General features: G+C 40.8%; 2 protein-coding genes across 2 annotated transcripts in view; both read left to right on the top strand.

Annotated features, from left to right (window-relative positions):
- Window positions 1–2,278: 2,278 nt before the first annotated feature.
- LOC146512657 (GH3 domain-containing protein-like) lies at window positions 2,279–8,393 on the top strand. The gene is made up of 11 exons (XM_085170889.1): window positions 2,279–2,492; window positions 2,674–2,949; window positions 4,213–4,409; window positions 4,503–4,697; window positions 4,772–4,891; window positions 5,273–5,570; window positions 5,691–5,880; window positions 7,246–7,317; window positions 7,417–7,550; window positions 7,662–7,750; window positions 7,859–8,393. The coding sequence occupies exons 1-11, from the start codon at window positions 2,399–2,401 to the stop codon at window positions 8,078–8,080; spliced, it is 1,887 nt and encodes a 628-aa protein (XP_085027015.1). The 5' UTR covers window positions 2,279–2,398; the 3' UTR covers window positions 8,081–8,393.
- Window positions 8,394–8,568: 175 nt separating this feature from the next.
- Window positions 8,569–21,436, top strand: part of kcnh4b (potassium voltage-gated channel, subfamily H (eag-related), member 4b) — a 48,642-nt gene continuing 35,774 nt past the window's right edge. The window contains exon 1 of the mRNA XM_085170876.1: window positions 8,569–12,696. Coding sequence (XP_085027002.1) covers window positions 12,621–12,696 — 76 coding nt within the window. The 5' untranslated portion in view covers window positions 8,569–12,620. The remainder of the gene's footprint in view (window positions 12,697–21,436) is intronic.

The following is a 21,436-nucleotide window of genomic DNA, read 5'->3' on the forward strand; positions in this document are numbered from 1 at the left end:
ATGTCCCAGTGGATACTGGACTACCTCACAGAACGCCCACAGTATGTCAGGACACAGGGCTGTGTCTCTGATACGCTGGTCTGCAGTACGAGGGCCCCACAGGGAACTGTGCTGGCACTGTTCCTCTTCACTCTCTACACTGCAGACTTCTCCATCAACTTCCCACGCTGCCACTTACAGAAGTTCTCTGACGACTGCCATAGCTGGCCTCATCACAGGTGAGGACGACTCAGAGTACAGACAGTAGACTCTGGACTTTGTGGACTGGTGCCAGCAGAACCACCTGCTGATCAATGCCAGGAAAACCAAGGAGTTGGTGGTGGACTTCCGGAGACGCAGATCCATCACACGGACACCTTCTATGACTCTGGTGGTGGTGGTATCTGTCATTTTTTACAGTGTCGTATGTTGGAGCAGCAGTTTATCGGCAGCTGAGAGGAAGAGGTTGGATAAACTCATTAGGAAGGCCAGCTCTGTTCTGGGACCCAGTGCAGTTGGTGGGAGACAGAAGGACTCTGGCCAAAATAACATCAGAGTCTCCCACCCCATGCATGATGTTGCTGAACTGCAGAGCTCCTTCAGTGACAGACTGCTACATCCTAGATGCATGAAGGAGCGTTTCCGCAGGTCCTTCCTCCCTGCAGCTGTCAGACTGTACAATCAAAACTGCTCCCAACAAACAGAGTTTTACATCAGCGCTGTAACCTGCACTATTTTATCAACCCATTCACACTATAACCAGGGTTTGCCTCTCATCTGTATTTAATTTTATTTAATTTAGTAACGGTACAGTACTCTTTTTTTTGTAACCCTTGTCCTTGATGTAAATATGTAAAAATTGTGTATGTTTCTGTTTTGTGTTTTGTGTACTGTTTGTTTGTATATGTTTCTTTCTTGCTGCTGTTACACCCAAATTTCCCCTTGTGGGACAATTAAAGGATTATTCTATTCTATTCTATTGCTAACTTAGAAATCGGATGTCCTTGCAGAGCCTTACCTTCATCTTCTACATCCAATTTCGACTGAAGCTGTCTGGTGATGCTTGCTATGTCCATTTTTGATTAATGTAGTTTATTAATAACGTTATGGTTAAAAATGTTCTTCTTTTACTCTTACTTTTTGTGGATCACAAGGTTTAAAATTCTTTAAAAGACACACACAGACACGTAAACAAAAAAGTAACTCTATTTGTGCCTATTTCGGGTCAGTTTTGCCGGTCACAAGTCCGGATAAAGGAGGAGGGTTGGAATTGTGACATTAAAAAAAACAATAATTGCTAAAAGAAATTTAATGTGTGGTTTTAAATATGTACTAAATGGTTTTAGGGTGTTTTTACTGACTTTATGTCTCTTCCATGATGTTATTTCTCTCTCCTACAGGGTCCTTTATAATTACATGACCAAATATGCAAATTAGGCGATGACGTCATCTAGCGACTTCGTCCTCCAGCTTCACTGTTTATATTATGCTAACATAGCTGTGTCGCTAGCGATCACATAGCACATCATTATCTACCAGCTAGCCAAACTTCAGTAACCCCACAAACCTCACTGCTGTTTACTTTCCTGTACGACGTCGGGCACAGGAACCAGCAGAAGGCAGACACCTGACTTCGGGGTGTCGTCCCAGGGTCCTTTTTTTGTAAATTTTTTGTGTAACATATCTGACATACATAAGTACGTTAGACTGAAAGATGCAGAATCCTGACAGTCAGAAAATGCTGTTTTATGCTATAGCACAGATAAGACATTTTTGAAAATCATGGACTTCTTCACAGTTTTCTGAAACTATTTTACAGTGTGTAGGTGTGCCCCCCTCCCCCATGTGACTGTTTCAGAGACTGAAACAGTGGTGGCTGTTTGGAAGAATCTAAAATATAAAACACTTTTTTGTTTGCTACATAGTTCTATATGTGTTCATTCATAGTTTGATGCCTTAAGTGAGAATCTACAATGTAAATAGCCATGAAAATAAAGAAAAACATTAAATGAGGTGTGGTCAAACTTTTGACTGGTAGTATATATGTCCACAAACCCTCACACTCCCGTGTTTTATGTAAGAAATATTTAATAAGAATCTAACTTGCAGATTGATTTTCTTTGTTGTGCAATCACAACCACGGACTCTATAGCATTATCCAGGCAGTGGTGCTACATTTAAAGCAAAAACAGATAAATAAAATATAAGGGTTTTTTTTGTTTTTTTGTTTTGGTATTTCCAGGTTTATTACGTCATGATTTAGTCAAACCAATCAGCGTCTAGTTCTGACCCAAATACGGAAGCAGCACAGACAGCGGCGAAAGTAAAAGTTGACACGCTTTCTTGGGCGTGGAAATGCAGTCCAAAGCTTTTTATAGACATTAATTATTATAACCACGGGGACATCACATCTTATTTAATGCTCAAGATGTCTTCCTCTTGGTTTCGCGTTGCACTTCCGCTTTGTTTTGCGGTTTTATCGGTCGCCCTGGCCATCAGCGGACAGATTCCCGGTAAGCGGTGAATGAGTGCGCGAAATAGCGAAATAAAAACCATCCTGTCTCGACAGGATTGCGCACTTTCATGGTAGACTGCGTACTCTTGTTTGTAGATGAGAAGAAAGGTAACGGTCTAATGCTGACTAACAGCGCCCCCACCTGGCTCCTCTGTGTTTTTGTTTGTCTTGTGTAACAGCCATGCCGACCCCTCTCCCCGCTGTCATCGGTTTGTGCTCTGTGGCCGGGATGGCACTAATCTTGAAGATAAAGGTTGAAAACCGGACGTTAAGCAGCCTTCTGAGCCAGCATGTAGCGGTGAAGGTTGTAGGCTGGCTGGGCAGGCGGCAGAGAAGGAAACTTGAAGCAGACACACTCAAAGTCAAAGAAGTCCAACAGGAGACGCTGCTGAAGCGCTTGCGTAAAAACGGAGATACGTATTATGGAAGACCGTACGACTTCAGCTCAATAAAAGGTAAGCAGTGAAGTAGATGGCGTTAGTTTAGCAAGCAGGTAGTGTGAAGACATTTGTGTTTATTCAGTGTTAACGCTTGGGAAGACCGGGGTGACACATTAAAGGAAAAAACTCGTGCCACCATCTGCCACCAGAGTCCTTAAAGAACGGCGACAAATCACAACTTCATATTGATTTGATTCCTATTTTAGATGTGTTGCTATCCAAAAATAATTAAAGCTGCATCTATCTGTTCACAATTTTTATTGTTTTGTGAGCAAGTCAAGCTTTTTTAAAATTTCTTTTTATTTTGTTTTAAACCTGTGTCATCAAATTTATTGTTTTCAATGAACAAATGTCCCCGAGACATTTTCAGCGTACAGGTGACTAAAACAGCATTTCATGCATTGAGTGGAATTTGGCTTGTTTTGTAGACTTAACTCCATGTGCTGATTTGTTATTTAGTTGTGCCAAAGGGTTTCCAAATGAATTAATTTTATGTTATTACAGTAATATTTGTAGGAAATATTGGAGGGAAGAGGAATAATGCTGTAAGTCAAAATCAGTTTATTTTTCTCATATTTTTCTCATTTTTTGTCAGATAATTGACACTGAAAACACATGTAGCCTGTACACCTGTAGCCAGATGAAATCAAATACAACTACCATCATTTATGTTTATATGTGTATTATTAACGTTACAGTCATATTTTTTTTAGTATCACTCTTTTCATTCCTGTACTACAACACCCTTAGTATTGATTTAAAAAGTACTACACTATTTCTATGATCATCTGAGATGAAAATTATCCTGATTACCACAGAGTTAAGATGCCTACTTGTGACTTTCTCTTTTTCTTCCCCTCCACAATTTCATTGCTTCACTTAAATAGCTTTGATATAGAAGCTGCTGCGTGCTGTGTGTCTTGCTGGAGTGTGAATTTACTTGTGTCCATGGTTCACCTGCCTATGCCCTGTGCACATATAGCAGCAGTATCATATAGTCTGTGGATGAGAGTGTGGTTTCTGAGAGGACCACCAACTCATTTCTGCTTGTTGTAATGTTGCTGTTTAAACTATTCACAGCAGGCCAGGGTATTAAATGACCCTGAGTATACTGGGAAATGTCCCAGTGTTCCCGATGGGCACGGACAATGCAGCAGGTCCTGAGAATTGCGATGCTGAAATTGGGGACTGTTTGATACTTGTGCTTAAATGATGAAAGATAAATTAGAGGTGTCAATACAGTTTTGATTTAAGTCATGAAATCTCTTTATTTTCTAGATATTAAAGAATTTCAGGCATGCCATCCTATTACTACATACACGCACTATCAAGACCTAATCAACCGCATCGCAGCTGGAGAAGAGAAGCTCATCATTGCAGAGAAGCCATTAATTCTGGCCATGACCTCCGGGACATCAGGATCCAGTGCCATGCTGCTCAGCACTAAGGACACCAACACTGAGTTCTTCCTGCAGGTGAAGTCACTCCTTGATGATGATGATGACGGTGTAGCCCATGTGCTGCGCAAGGAAATTTTACTAATAATACTCGCTGTGTGTTTCCATCAGGGAGTGACTGTGTGCTTAGATGCCATGCAGCAGGCATTCCCTGAGACCAAGAGCCTTCAACGCACCACCAAGTTCTTTTACACTCCTACTTTTCGGCAGTCTGAGGCTGGAATTCCCATCGGACCAAACTCCTCGACACCAGCCTCCTCACGCCACATCCTAAACCTGTACACAACTCCAGCACCTGCCTTCAAGGTACAATCAGCAAGCCTAACAAGTGGTCAGCCTTTGTGTGACCGATTCGGTAATAAAATCTTATGTTTCTTCAGGTTCCCAGTGAGAAGGACACGCTCTATTTGCATCTTCTTTTTGCGCTGAAAGATCCTAATGTGGGAACTCTGGAGTCCAACTTCGCCTCCACAGTTTTCTATGCCTTCAGTGCCCTACAGGTACCCAGTTGTTTGTCTGGAATGAGTTACTTTTGTTGTTTTTCTTTCTTTTTTATGTGAGTAGAGGCATAAAAACAGGACTTAATGGGAAACCGTAAAGTATGTAAAGTAATTCATCCATTCCATCCTTCAAAGAAAAGCATCGGCAATGTTATTTCTTGTCTATTTTAAGAGACAACGTTTCATTGAGCAGTAGCAGGCTGTTGTTGTCCTTCACATGTGCCTCATTTCGTTCTCACTGGGACATCATCTAGTAAAACAAGATGAAATCTTGAGTCAGGTGTTTAGCTCCCACTGACTGATTAAAACATTTGTGTTAATTGCTTTATGAATAAAGGCTTGGGCAAGTCATTTCTCCCTAATATGCTCTCGATCTCATAGGAGCGTTGGCAGGAACTTGTGGAGGACATTGAACGGGGGAAAATCAGCACTGCTCTGTCTCTGGAGCCCAAAGTGAGGGCCAAGCTTGAAGCGCTAATGAAGCCAGACCCACAGAGAGCTGCCCAACTCCGGGCCCACTTCCAGGACGGCTTCAGGGGGATTGCCAAGCGCCTGTGGCCTCATCTGAATCTGGTCCTGGCATTGGACTCAGGCTCCAATCAGATCTACGGTGAAATGTTGAGGGAGAGTTACTGCAAAGGAGTGCCTTTCTACTCGCCCTTCTATGCTGCTACTGAAGGTAATAGCCTTCATTTACATTTTTAAGCTGTTTAATTAAAAACCGTTGCAGTTGGGCATTTGTAGGGTTTCTATATGTGGATGAGGTCAGCATTTGCTCTCATTATCTGTGCCCCTGCAGGTTTAATTGGGGTGAACCTGTGGCCTCAGGAGTCAGAAAGACGTTACTTGCTGTGCCCTCGCTCAATGTTCTGCGAGTTCCTTCCAGAGAGCAGCCTGGATGAGGAGGCCCCTCACACTCTGCTGATGGAGGAGGTGAAGGAGGGAGAAAACTATGAGCTGCTTGTCACAAATGCTTCAGGACTTTACAGGTTTGATTTCATCTACAAACAAATATAAATAACTGCAGCTGTATGTTTATGTCCTCATGATTGTGATGGGTCACACTGCATTTTAACATGTTCTAAATCTGTTTAAGAATCAAATGGAAGTGTTCATGTTTGATATGTAACACTTTATTAGGTACACTTCACTACTTTTAGGTTGGACATCCTTTTTTTCTTAATTCTTCACAGCAAAGATTCAACACGGTACTGGAAACATTCCAGAGAGAATTTGGTCAGTGTTGACATGATGGGAATCTCCCGTTCCACAAATGCTCTATTGGAATGAGACTTTTGTGACTATGGAGGTCATCTGAGTACAATGAACTCAAGAAACTCTTTTGAGACTTGATTGAGCTTTGTGACATAGTGTGGTATCCTACCGGAAGCAACCATCAGAAGATGGGTACACTGTGGTCATAAAGGGATGGACATGGTCAACATCACTATTCAGTTGGAGGCTGTGGAGTTTAAAAGGATTTTGGTACCAAGGAGACAAAGAAAATATCCCTGACACCATTATGCTACCACCACCATCTGCCTGAACGATTGTTACAACAAGGCTTTCATGTTGTTTATGCCAAATTCTGACCCTCTCTCCAAATGGTGGAGCAAAAAATGAAACTCTAGCCAACTTTTTCCAATCTTGTCCAAACTTGGTGACCCTATGTGAATAATAGACTCAGTTTCCTGTTCTTCAGAATCAGATTACTTGTGGGAATAAATGTGGATTACAGTTGCTCCAAGTCGGTAACAGTAACAGACTAAACTATTTAAACAATACAGTATGTTACAGATTTTATACATTTAAGAAACGGCACTAATATATACAAATCACTCAATTATAAATATCAAGAGGTGATTCTAAATAAATATCAAGAATATTGCAGAGTACGAGTGGCAGCTGATGTGGTCTTCTGCTGCTGTACCCATCTGCTTCATAGTTCAATGCACTGTGATTATAGAAATGCTCTTCTTGATAATTTGGTTGCAACAAGTCATTATCTGAGTTTCTGTTGCCTTCCTATAGGCTCAACTCATTCTGGCCACCCTCCTTTGAGCTCTGACATCAGCAAAGCATTTCTACCAGAGATCTGCCGCTCACTGGATATTTCCTCTTTTCCGTGCCATTCTCTGGAAACCCTAGACATGATTGTGTGATGTGTGAAGTTTCTGAGTGGCTCATTAGATATTTGTGTTAATGAGCAGCTGAACAGGTGTACTTAACAAAGTTGCTGATGAGTGTAAAATCAGATTTGTCCGGTGGCTCTGTATGACCATCACTGCAATTAAAATGTGATATTACAACTATAACAAACTCTCATATTTACCTGTATATTTCCCTTGTTACAGATATCGCATCGGAGACATTGTAAAAGTTGTTGGATTTCACAACCAGTGTCCCATCGTGGAGTTTCAGTACAGGTACAGCACTGGACAGCCGTACAGTTTTTCTTATGCTGTGTCTGTGTATATATATAAAGCATGACACAATACTTTCTCCTTTCTTCCATGCTCCATTAGACGAGGTCAAATGCTGAATGTTCGAGGAGAGAAAGTGTCAGAAGCGTTGTTCCTCAGTGCTTTGAAGAAGGCCGTCGCTCAGTGGCCAGGAGCTCAGCTGGTTGACTACTGCTGTGCTGAGAGCGGCATCCTGGGTAATATTTGTTCTTGTTTATACACTTAAATCATAGAAGAAGTTGGAATATGATGCGATAACTATTGAACCCTTTGCACCATATTTTATTTTATTTATTGTGGCATTGCAGGAGATACAATTGGTGGCTCGGACCCTCACTACCAGGTGTTCTTAGAGCTGAAAGGTGTGAGGAGGCTTACAGAGGAACAACGACATAAGGTAAGAGAAATCCTAATGAAGGTTCACCAACAGGCAGCATGTTTACAGTCTGTCATTAAATCACTCTACCTTGTCCCTCTGTTTGGTGTTTCCTCTCTTGCTTCCCAGCTGGACATTTCTCTCCAGCAGGATTCGGCCGTCTACAAATCCTTCCGTATCAAAGGCAGCATCGGGCCAATGAGAGTGCAGCTGGTGGCAGAGGGAGCGTTTAACAAACTTAGTAAGCAGATGATGGCGTACTCGAGCACCTCACCCAATACGTTCAAAATGCAGCGGGTGCTGCGCAGGAAAGAATATGCTGAATTCCTTCTGGGCAAAACGATTTCCTGAGGTCACTTACAGACTGATGATATTGGATGTTTTTTTTCCGGTTTAGTTTATTTATGACTGACTTAGTGAAGTGTGCCTGTGGGAGATGTTAACCACGATGCATTAACTCTGATTTTTAAACAATAAAAATGCACTTTTGACTGTTTTTATTTTCTCAACTATATCTCTGAACTAGTGCCAAAATATCCCAGAAGTCTCATCTGTACAAAACCCCCAATTTAGAAGTTTCCCAAGTATTTCCAGTGGGAACTTTCTGGTGACACCAGCACCAGAAAATCTTTGAGCTGTATTTAAATGTAAGCTTCAGTTGCCATTCCTCAATAAATTTCACTTCACTTTTCTCCAATGTTTTTTTTTTCTGGGCAGTTAAAGGAAAAGCAAAATAACATGCTGTTAATATCTTGCATTTTTTAATGGAGTTGCTTAAGCTTTCATTTTATACCATCTGTTACTAAATGTTGCACCATCTAATGATCCCATTTTGTCAAATTACCTGTGATGACTAAAGCAGCATTTGGCAAGATTTAAATCTAGTACGCTACTGTTATGTGGCTGAATTTTGTGTTTTTGGTCCCTTTAGTATTGTTAGACAGCAGTTACAGCATGTGCTGGTGAAGGTAATTATGCTATTTTTAGCTTAGTTAATTATCTGACATCATATGGTTGTTTGTGGAAGTCATTTTTTTTAGGTGGTTCTCTTTCAGATTGTGCAGATTTGGCCAGCTTCTAGTTTCATCTTAGAGTCAAGTGGATCTATCAGACCAGAAGAGCTGATTACTGGTAAGCATCCTTGGCCTCTAGACTGTAACTGATGATGCTTATGAAATCAAGAAAGTCTTCAGTATATGCCTGCTCGCATTGTTCACCAGCTGTACAGCTTATTTCTTCAGTTACATCATAAACAATAGTGCAATAGGAGTGTCATGACTTTGTTGTTACCACCAGAGGGAGCTAGTCTAAAATTTAAGACATGCAGCATAATGCTGTCTCCCACAGGTCCGGCATTTAACTACTTGTCAGCCTTAACTGAAGCAGTGAATTCTTGTTGATAGCTCTGACTGTGAGTGCTCTCATCTGAATTAATATCATCTTCTTATAAATAATCAAGATTTTGGAAAAAAGGGGAGCAGACAAAGAAGACGGAGAAAGCGCATATTTATATGTATGTTGACTAGACTAATCCTCACATCCTTATTTGATTCTGTGAGATTTTCTTGTTGCCATCTTTAGCCTCAAAGAAAGTCTGAGTGTGAATAAGCCCCGGTCTGAGCCGACTGCTTCTCTCCTGCAGGTCGATTCGTTCACAAAGTGGGCTAATATTTTTAGAAACGCCCCATTTCAGCAGAGATTTGACATCGTTCTCGCTTTATTTTGGCTTCATAATGACTTAACTTTATATACAAGTGTTACATTTTGGCTTAAGAAAGCTGGCAAACAGCACTGCATGGAAGAACTTAAAACAATATGGCACTAGTTTGATTTCAGGCCTTTTTCTTAAGTATCCACCTAAAAAAAAAAAAGGTTAGTTTGTTTGTATTTCACAGTTGTGTATATGAACAGCATTATTGGGGTGGTTTCACATTAAAATGTATTTCTTGGCAGGTACTTTCATTCTTCCCTTTGCTGTTTATTCATTCCAGATTGCCTTCTATCTCTTCTTGGTTGTTTAGTTAGATGGCTTGTGTCTTCCTCTGCCTGCCGTCCTCATACGCCCAGAGGATTTACAGACACACAAACGCTCAGAGCCCGCGATCACACATCTGTTCTCTCACAAGTTAATTCATTGTAAACAGACAGATTTGAGAAAGGCAGGCTTGACTTCTCAATGGGATGCAGGCGGGAAGTATGTTGAAGTGAGAGAAGGGATGCTGCGGGATATGTGAATCGGCCTGGCTGCTGAGTTTATCTGGCATGCAATTTAAATCAGGATTAGGTTTGTGGATTTTCATTCAAGTTTAGTAAATTACAGTCAGTTCAGTCAGCAGAATATTCAAGGAATTGATTTTCAGATGTTATTATGTGCATAATTAAGGGGCCAAAGTGAATTTTACAAGCGCGCCAGCAGTTCCCTTAAAACTGAGAACTATGGGAAATGTAGTTGGGGATAATATTTCACCTGACCCTGTGTGTGTCACACTGTCACATTAGACCGAGGAGATGATCGTGAGCATGTTTAATGTATTAGCCTCTTTATTAGTGACAAGCAGCGACGGATGAACTACAAGAAGAAGGGACAATGAGATGTCATTAAAAATAGAAAACAGTGAATGGCTGCCAAGGCTTGAATAGGATCCGAGAGAGGAAACAATCCTCTCTTAAAAGCCTCCAAGCTTCTCTTTTACTTTCACTGTCTTTTTTTTCTCCACCTTTTTTGTTTCTCCTCCAAATCCAGCTCACCTCTGCTCCCAGCAATTAACATTTAATGTGTTTGTGGTTTTGTTTAATTATCCCCTAAAATACCCACCTTCGGTGGACGTAACAGCTTCCATCTCTTCTCTGATGTGGCTATTCTCAGAAGTCTGCAGCTGCTTTCAGAAATGTTAGTCAAGACAAAAACAAATGCACTTTTTTTTCACTGAGAAGATTAAAAATGCAATTTCTGGTGAGAGGAAAACACCCACACTGCTGCTGAATCTGCTAAATCTTTCCAAGATTACCAACCCCCACAAGAAATTTCTATTATATTTCTTTTCTCATCATTTTTGTTTACTTGACTCCCAATCTGCATAGAGACACATTTGATGGATGGAGCAGAAAATATGTAGCGAAGATCTCATTCTTTTTATCTTATTTTGCTATATTAGTGGGTATTATCGTGTATGTTGTAAGTCTTTTGAGTCACAAAACAGCCATACTAAAACATTCTTGAGGCCTTTTGACTTCTAATTGGAATATGGAGGATTGTAGGATTTATTCTAGGTCTTTCTCTTACTTCTTGACAAAACAAAGCAACTGTAGGTTTTCATTCAGCACCTCATACATATACCAGTGATTTAAAATGTACTTAAGAATGTGCTAGTTAAGTAAAAATGCTGAAAACCTCCTTCTAAATTAATAACATACTGATCAAAATACAATAATACAGGCCTATAATATTAGCTGCATGACCCACCAAATAACCCCTAATATTAGGTTTCAGGTTCAACATTTAATATTGATCACATTAATTAATAGCAATGGATCGTCTTTCCCCGATTACTACAATTTTAATGAGATTGATTTTGACAGGATTCTTCGAACACGAAGGGGAGATGATTTATCTTCCCAATGAGAACGTTCACTGTCTAGAGGTATTTCCCCTCGTTGGCTAAGCCGTATTGCTTTCTTGGGTCAAAGTGAGTTAGGTTTGGGGGTTTTGGCATCGCTTTGTCACGAAAAACATCTCCAGGCTTATCCTTTTAATCTGCTCTTAGCGGCTTTTATCCCAGAGTCTTAACTCGCTCATGGATACTCCACAGGGGGTGACAGGGCAAAGGCAACCAGCCTCATTTTTAATAGTCAAGATGGAAATTAACAAAAAAAAAAAAAAACCTCTAGGAACGGTGTTTTGAAGCTGTGCCTCCTTTACTCTGCAACTTGGATAAAATAAATAAATTAGAGGACTTTGACAGTCACCCTTTTGCCAGGCTCCTTTGACAATACAGCACACAGTCCAATAGAATACAAAAGGCGTCGTTAACCGATGTGCAGGTAATCCATCTTTCCTTGCTTTGCAGACATGCCCACAAAAGCCATGTGCTGATAGTACCACTGCTGGGTGTGATGGTGCTGTCAGAGGCTCCCAAAGCCTCACCCCTCCCTCTTTCCTCTACCTCTCTCTTTCTTCCCTTACTCTCTTTCTCCCCCCCTCTCTCTCTATACCCCCACCACAGATGAAAACAGGTCCCTACAGAGGATGTCTGTATCTCATTGGCTGATATATCACCGGAGCGGATTGGAGCAGGAGTGAGGGAAAGGGAGAGTAACGAGGAGGGGAGAACGCTCAAGAAGATGCAACTACTCCCCCACAGCATCCTGACACATCACTGAGCATCACTGAAAAGAGGTGTAGACACATGCTGTTATTTTTCGTCGCACAGATTTGCAGTCCTCTTTTAAATGGAAAGCGCAGCGCACTTGGAGGATAACTTCCTCCACACTGCTGCCGGGATCGGCGCGCCGACTGAAAGGTGCAGACAAACAACAGCTGGGCTCACTGTTTTGAAGCTCTTCGGATCTCAGAGTCAGTTGCACTTGATCCCTTCTTCAGCTGCTCGTGACCGTGACTCTTAATTTCTCCTTTTCGAGACTGCACCCAAACCTCTGCATTGTTGGAGTGAGCTATTTTAGTCTTCCCAAAGCCACGCTGTTGATTTACTGAGAAGGCATCGCTCGGGGAAGGGTGGCAGCATTTACTGTAAATGTGCATCCCTGCGGCTGGTGCCAGAGAGTCACCCTCAAAGTCTCACGCACCTGCTGAGACTCCCTGGAAGCTACCTGCTGTGCCTTTGGGATGGTGTGACCTCAAGCTAGCAGGTGACCTTCCTAAATCGGGGTCAAGATGCCGGTGATGAAGGGCCTCCTGGCCCCACAGAACACCTTTCTAGACACCATCGCCACACGCTTCGATGGCACACGTAAGTGTCCTGTGAGGCTGAGCTTCTCTGATAAATGCTCACTGTGACCTGGTGGTTTAGGTTGCTGACTTGGACTTTGCCTCATTTAAATCTATTGTGTGGTCATTTGTCTCCTCTTTTCTTGTCAGTTTTTAAAATACAGCTAATAACCTAAAGTAATGGAAGTTTTGTGGCTGGCATCCAATCAAATACAGACTCCTGTGCTGTGTTTTCACTGTGAGAGACCCCACTGCCTGAATTAAAATTTGTTTCTCTTCATCCTCTGCTTTAAACTTGGGCATAACTTGGATTCAGCTCTTCTCAGGTCATCACAATCAGTACAAACGCTCTGACTAAAATAGCATCTGCTGCTGGTTCCACTTGAGTAAAAGAAAAAAGAAAAAGTTTGCTTGCACTCACAATGTGCGCTCACATTTGTTTCACACATTTAGCTTCACAGTAGCCGAGCAGCCATTAGGCAGCACTGCCATTTTTGCTTAGCTCGTGCCTCTTGTTTTGTACCTTGTGCCCTTCTCAGGGGAGGCTGCGGCTCGTTGTAAATAAATGCCACGGGGACGTCTGTGTTTTGTTTGTTTGTCGATTCAGCCTGTCCTCCCTCGCCTGGTTTCAGCAGCCAGATTGAACGGATGGCTCGCTGTGATTCTTAGAGCTCGGTCTCCGTTCCACTTGGGGAAATATAAACACAGTGAAATGGGAGACATTACCGTGTAAGTGATGTGCAGGGTATGCAATTATAACTTCAATTTGTGAGCCGGGTATTCTAATGAGATATCTCTCAATTTCTTAAAGCACACTTGCACTCACCCCATCGGGAATTGTTCTCGTATCTGGGCACTAAAGGAGCTGAAAATACAAAACTGGAGTTTTGTGAGCCGAGAGGATTCACACTCAGTCTAGAGATGATGTGACTACTGCACAGTTCAGCTGGAGGGCCAGGAGGTCAGACAGGCCCCTGTTTGCCCTTGAGCTAAACATTTCAATGTTGGCAGTAATGTTGAGAAACATTCAGTGCTCTTTAGGGTGTTTCAGGGTGTCATAGGACTCTTCCACATCTACTTGTTGTATTTTGATCGTGCAGCCATTAGATCTGGAGCTGAGCCCACTTCTAAAACTTCAGAATAAAATACAAATGACAGTAAACAGGTGACAAATTAAAGGAAAAATATTGTCTTAGTAAGATGGTGGACCCCTGAGTGCCCTCAGATCAACCTCATTGTTTATTAGCTTTAATTCTCCCTATAGATTTTTCTCATTTAATAGATATTTCCTTACTTGCTGAGAGTACAACAACTTTGTATTGATTTGACACTTCTTTCTAAGTCAGCAGCCACATACAGCTCATTTTGATCTTAAGTGGGCTGGATCAGTGAAACTTCCCTTTCTGTGAGCATGAAGAAGTTTAGCTACAACTTTAATCCCTGAGATGTATAAAAATAAGAAAAAGAAGTGCAATTTCCACAGCACGTCTCTTATTTACTTTAAAATAGAATGAATAGCCATAGGAAAGGACTTTATCAGTAACCAGAGCTGTGAAACGTATGAAAATATGGTTAAAAGCCCAAACTTTACGCACTTCACATTTTCCAAAGCCATCCAGTGAACCAGAATGAAGTCTGTGTTGGGCTGAATCTAATCCCCAGGCCTTATTTTTGACCACCCTTGCTCTAAGTGAACCCAAACCACACAAGAGGATACCTCCCATGGGTTAACTAACCCACCAGATGCCCTTGCTGTTAGTTAAGTGTTCAGGTTTTCCTTTAATTTGTCATTTGTTTATATATACTGTAGTACCGGTTTTGAGTGTGTAACGTTCATTCAGAATAAAAGATAAATCAATAAAAACATGTAGCCATTAGCGAGACGTGCATCTAATTTTTTCCCCCCCAACTCATTCTCATCCCTGCCATAAGGCTGTGGCTCCTACAGGAGTGGCAGAGTGCCCACTGCTCAAAATAGCTTCCTTCCTGTTGCCCGGGTGACAGGGTCCTGCCACTTGACATGGATGATGCTCGAACACTTTGGACTCGGAGAAAAAGATGGTCGACTAAAGAGAAAACACTTGAACTTGCTTTCTAATTAAGGACTTGTAAGCAGCTGGTCTCTTGTTCCAGAAAAGAACATCTTAAAACAAGTGGCATTGTGGGTCGTGCACCTGCAGTCTCTCTTCTGTGTCGCCCCCAACTGCCGTCGGTCTGGTGCATGCAGCATTCATTAGAGTGTTTGTTTTTGTGGGTTTCACTTGGATGTTTGAGCTTCGCTGGATAGAATTTAGACACAGGGAGCCTGCATTCATATTTTCAGGATGGAAGAAAAAAATAGTCTGATTTGTGATACTCCAGTTCGCTTTGCTGGAAAATCAGTATTGGGAGTCCTAAAATATGCCTGGAGAAGATTCTTAATTATTTTTACAAGACTTATTTTAATGTTAAATTACTCCAAATTAATTGTATTAATTAAAAAAATTAAGTCAAGTCAAACTCAAGATTCAGTTAAATTTGAAAATTAATCTTCATACACATGAAACATGTAAAAAGTAGCAGGTCTCAGTTTAAATCAGCCAACACATCATCACTAAATGTGCAGTTACACAAAGACAACAGACCATCAATTAAACAGGAAGCCTGCTATGTTATTTACTAACTGTTCAATATTGAAAATAAAGTCAAAGAAGTTCAATTAGATCAGAAAAAAAATACTCTTCATGAAAACATAACCCTTGGCTTGACTCACCAATTACAGTTTATATTAGCTCATCAGCCACTTCAATAGGTACACGTTGCTAGTTCCAGGTTGGACTCCCTGCTGATGGAAACCTTGTTTGAATATTTTGGTCCATATTGATGTGGCAGCTGCGCATCCATGATGAGAATCTGACTTTCTACAGCATCCCAAAGGTGCTCATTTGACTGCGATCTGATGACTGTGGAGACCATCTGAGTACAGTGACCTCATCGTCATGTTCAAGAAGCCAATTAGAGAGTCGTGAGATGGTGCGTTATCCTCTGGAAGAAGAAAGTCAGAAGATGGGTACGCTGTGGTCATAAAGAAATAGACATGGTCAGCATCAATAATCAGGTAGATTGTGGAGTTCAAATTATGCTCAGGTAGTATTAAGGGACCAAACTATGCCAAGAAAATATTCCCCACACCATTACATCACCACTGCCAGCCTGAAACATTGATACAAGGCAGGATGGATCCATATTTTCATGTCGTTTACATCAAAGTCTGACCCTACCATCTGAATGCTCCAGCAGAATCAGCACTCATCAGACCAGGCAGTGTTTTTCCAGTCTTATGTTGTCCAGTTTTTGTGACCCTGTGTGAAGTGCAGCCTTAGTTTCCTGTTTTTAGCTGACAGAGGTGGCACCAGGTGTGGTCTTCTGCTGCTAAAGCTCATCTGCTTCGAGGTTCATTTAGAGATGCTCTTCTGCATACCCTGGTTACAGCGAGTGGTTTTTAAGTTTCTGTTGCCTTCCTATCAGCTCAAACCACTCTGGCCATTCTTCTCATTTCCTTTAGAGAACTACTGCACAATGGATACTTTCTCTTTTTCACACCATTATCTGTAAACCTGTAAAGATGAATTTCTGAACAATTCAGATCACCCCGTCTTTCACCAGCACCATGTCACATTCAAAGTCCCCTTTCATCCCTATTCTGATGCTTCTGATGCTTAACCTTCAGCAGGTTGTCTTGAACATGTCTGCACAAAATGCTTTGAGTTGCTTCTAATGAATTGGCTGGCTAGATATTTGCCCTAACAAGCAGTTGAACAGTTATGTTTAATGATGTGACTGATTGTATTATGTATTATTTATGCATTATTTACGCAAGCAAAATTATTTGTAGATTTCTATATGAAACCTGTGCAATCTTTTACTTTTACAATTTCTATTATGTTAAATAAGTTAGTAGTATCACATCATTGTACACTGAACACCAGTTTCTTCTCTAATCTAATATTTTTACAAGCAATATGCAGTGCAGTTTAAAACATAAACTGTTGACGAGGTAAAAGTTTCTTACAGCAAAAATGGCTAAGTCCATCAGTCTGAGTAAAGAATGTATTTAGATCAGCGGAACCAAAAGAAGCTCCCCTGCTGAGTGAGCAGCCTCGCAGTCAAACATTGTCCAAAAATTTTATTTAATGTGCCACTCCAACTAAGCCCCTGCCTTGACTGCCATATATAATAAGATCAGCATCTGAGACAGTTATTTCATCATTATGTTCCTGCATGTCCATGTAATTATTTCCACTATGCAAAACAAGGCTACGTTGTGCTTTTGTGCATTTGTTTGCTCTGACGGACCAAATAATACATTATTTTAAAAGCCCCAAATCTTACAGTCATTATCTATTGTGCAGCTTCGTGTTGAGCATTTTCCGGGTGTTTCAGGGTAATTTCTCCACAGAGAGTTTTTTTTTGTGTGTTTATCCTCATAAATATTGATGTGGCTGTGCTTGACCTTAGGAATAACAGTTATTAAAGCGAAAGCAATTTTAAGTTGCTTATAATTTAACGGTTCCTGGTCTGAGACAATTACCCAGCTGAACCGCCCTGCAGTAAGCAAAATGTCAGGGCAGGTTAGGTCGGATAACCTTTGACACACACAGCACAGTATTTGGCTCACAGCAATGTCAGCGTCCATGTTTCCCAAAAGGAGATGTCTCCCTGTGTGTATCTGAGTGCCTGTGCTCAAGGCAACAAAACCACATCACGCTCTTTAAAAAAAAAAATCTCTTTGTTGTTTTGAATAGCCTTTCTTTTTTATTATTATTATTTCTGAAGGGCATTTATATAGGATCAAAGGTCAGGGTGAAGTTACAATTGCAGTTCTGGCTGTAGATTTGTTTTGCACGTCAGCAGTCTGGATGCTCATCGTCAACACTGGCTAAAACTAGAGTTTCCATTATCCTGGTGGCACTGTGCTCTGCCTATGTGTGTTACAGTATAGATGCCCATCCTTTATACCCAACTCCACCTCCCCAAGCTCTTTTACACGACCTCCCCAGCAGCATTTTTACACTGACAGCAGTACTCACCCTGCAGGGCAGCGTAACCACGGGGCAGCTGCCGGCAAAGATAAGAAGTGGGTTTATTTTCCCCCTAAACACTTTTCTGATAAAAGGCAGCTAAAGAACCAAAGAGGAGCCAGGAAAGAATGTCAGGCTGACACTTACGGAGCTCATTGTTACCCAGCTGATGAGCGGGTCTTAATAGGCAGCTGCAGAAACCAACACCAAATAGAAGCCAGATAATAGCTGAGACTCTTTTGTGGCTGTATCCTTTGCTGCTCTTTTTGTTTTGTTTTTTTAAAAATCAGTGGTAACAGGTGGCAAAGTTTGATCTGTACATTTGGAATAGGCTCTGCTGTAATTGTTCAGGTTGGTGGTTGAGTCCCCAGGTGGCTTACTCCATGTATGTTGGTTTTTTCAAGCAAGACACCGAAATAAATCTGCTTCTAATGTGCAGGTCTGCACCTTACATTGCAGCTCCGCCTCCATCGGTGTGTGAATTTAGGTGTGAGTGGGTGGGAGGCTTTGTAAAGCACTTTGCACTGTTCTTGATATAAAGGCGCTACGGAGCTGCAGTCTTTTTACCTTTAACGGGAGTTAGATCACGACTGCACAGATACTTTTTTTCTGTCTTTGCGTTTAATTCAAACATCTTTATCAATCATTGACATCAAAGTGACTGATTTTCCCACATGCCTCTTTGTCAAACCAGTGACCCTTTCCCCCTGCAAGCCCACTCCTTCTTGTGCTCTCACCCATCTGCCCCAATAAGTAATTACATGCTACTGAGTGGTAATTAGCTTCTGAGGAAGTGGCCAGGCCTCTTGGGCTTCATCAGTCTTTTATGCACAGAAGAACTCTTATATGGACACGAGGCCGGCTGCTTGATGTTAGCAGTAGCATGTAGTGTCATCATGTCAGATTACAGTTGTAGCGAGTCAGCACAGATGTGTAATTAAGGAAGCCGGAGCAGCTGAGCGGCTACTGGAAGCAATATCCCTCAGAGGATTACAGACTAAGAATTGAGGCATTGTCACAGCCACACACACATATGCACACAAACGCATGCACAGACAAAACTGTTTACAGTGCGGTTCATGTGGTTGCTGTATAGCTTAACTTATTAATGAAGAAATAAATATGCGACTGTAGAACTGAAATAAATAAGGTGAAAGGTCTTTATTCAGGAAATAAAATGGTTATCATTGACCAAAAGCCAGTAGGACTTTGGATTAATTTGCATAAAATAATCTCTGTGGGAAATAAAAGTTTATGAGACTTGCACATGTTATTCAGCAAGTTAGTCTTTTTCACCTGCAGTAACAAAATAATTTCCCAAATTTAGGATAAATAAAGCATATATTTTCTTAATGATGGTGACAGCGCCTCATTTAAAAATAATTTAAAACATCTTTGACAGCTGTAAATATTTAAAACCTTTTACCACATGACTACTCTGCAGTGAGTTATTTATGATTATTTGACATTTTAAATGACAAGAACGCCATATTTTTATTTATTTTTTTTTTTGTTTTTTTTGCATTTGTGAAATAACTATTTTTTAAATTACAAACAAAACTGGACAATAATGAAGTGGAGGAAAAACTATCCAATAGCATGTATAGTATACAACTACTTAGCAAAGCAGCTTTGAAGCTCTGCACCTCTCAGAGCCTACTTTGATAATAAAATAAAACAATTAGCCGCCTATTAGCTTTATACAGTAAAAGTAAACAAAAAATAGGAAAGTTTCAATTTGATTTTGACAAAAGTCCAGCAGCAGATCAAACATACCAGGAAGCCAGCAGCGTTGGTGGTGAAAGCAAACAAATCTGTCCACACGCTGTTAAATTCTCCATTTTCTTCTGTGTTTTTAATTTTTTAAAAATTTTGAAATCCATAACAAGATACTGTATTTTATTTTGTTCTATATCACTGCATACCACCTTAACTGAGGTTCACGGGGAGTGAGTAGAGATGGGCAAATGCCACAGGTTCAACACCCCTTATCTCACACCACCAGCAACCAGCAACAACAACTGCTTGACTTAATCATCAATTAGTTGATGAATACAAAAACCTACATGATGACTGAAAGAGTGGAACGTGAAATAAAATGCTAACTCATTTAAAAGTTTTAGTACACTTTAAGAAAACCTTTCCATTTAACCATCCATAAAACTTTGCATACCTCCAAACACAGCATAAAAGTTTTTCCCTTCATGGCCCATTGGTTCTAATGTTTCCTTATAAAGTGATTAATGACTACCCCTGCCCTTGACCTATTTAGAGGACCGATTTAGGATGCTGAGTAGAGATGTACCTATTCTTAGGTAAACATTACATAAACCAGAGATGAATGCGGTTGCTCTCTGACACTTGCTGGCTCACTGAGTTAGAGTGTTAGGAATTTATAGAACATGAAAAAGAGGCCATGTTTCTTTTTTTCCTGCTGGATAGGCAATCATATTTTGTTCCGCCATTGTTTCTCGGGTGAAGGGGTTTTTTTTTAGCTGTGAAACCGGGGGTGTGGGGGGGAAGGACAATTCTATTCAGAATTGTGACTTTACCTGCAGAAAAAAAGAATATACAGTATCATAAAAAATAACAGGTGTGAATCTTTGTTCACAAAGATCTGCAGCAGAATATGGAACAGAAATAGTACAATTTCTCCTTACTGAACACCATCAAGCCATAGCATAGACTGGCATAAAACTTCCTCTGCCTGCTTATGGATCAGACTAATGCCTGTCTCCTTCTATAATTCCACAGTGACAGTTTAGTTGCTGCTCGCTGCACACCCAAGAAAGGTTGTCACCGCTCAGAAAAGACATCCCCTGTGGACTGCTTTCTGTTCAGCCCGGCCAATTAAAGTGCTAGATTGTGGAAAGTGCAGCAGCAGCTGTTTAATACTCCTTCTTAGACTTTCTCTCTGTGGAATCGTGAGCATACAGAGCAGTCTATCGGTCTGTCTGTCTGTGTGCTGCCTCTTACTCTCTGGGCACAAAATCTGCATTCTGATGTTTTCAATTTGACAGCAGAGACGAGTCAGTTACTTTGCTGAGGCCTCAATAGTAACTTGTTCAAAGAAATAATGAGCAAATATGCATAAATACTTCCTGGATTATTACAGCAAATTCAGTATAAAGATGAATGACCTTTTCAGTCAAGCAGATTTCAAACCACAAATATTTTTACATACAAGTCAAAGTAGTGTGTTTTCTAACATCTGAAGCATCTATTCTATGAGATCCACGCTGTATCTACTGCTTATGAACAACATAATGCAATCTAAAGTAGTAAAGCCATACTTTTTGTGCTGACAGGTTCAGCTACAGTATCTGTTAACGTTTCTAGCTTCAGGCTGTTTATTTTGTCTGCAGAAGTCATTTTCTACCAGACTATGTTTCAATCACCACATTCTGGCTGGAAGCCTGTAGGTGAGGAGTCACAAATCTAGTGTAAGCTGGTGGTTGTTTGACACTCGCTGAGCATTTGTAAGGACACAAAAACTGGAGACTGATGATTGTTTTCTCTTCTTTGTTGCAAAGTTGTGAAAAGAGACTGAAATATGGGTTTGACTGTGTGTCCTAAAGAGGAAATGAATCAGGAAAACAAAGTGGTAATATCAGCTCAGTAACTGAAAATACCCAGCACTGTAATGCAACACACTAAAAAAAACCTAAGTCATTCTGGTATACACATAACCAAAATGTTTGC

Source organism: Neolamprologus multifasciatus, chromosome 8, assembly GCF_963576455.1.
Source record: "Neolamprologus multifasciatus chromosome 8, fNeoMul1.2, whole genome shotgun sequence".
Lineage (NCBI taxonomy): Eukaryota > Metazoa > Chordata > Actinopteri > Cichliformes > Cichlidae > Neolamprologus > Neolamprologus multifasciatus.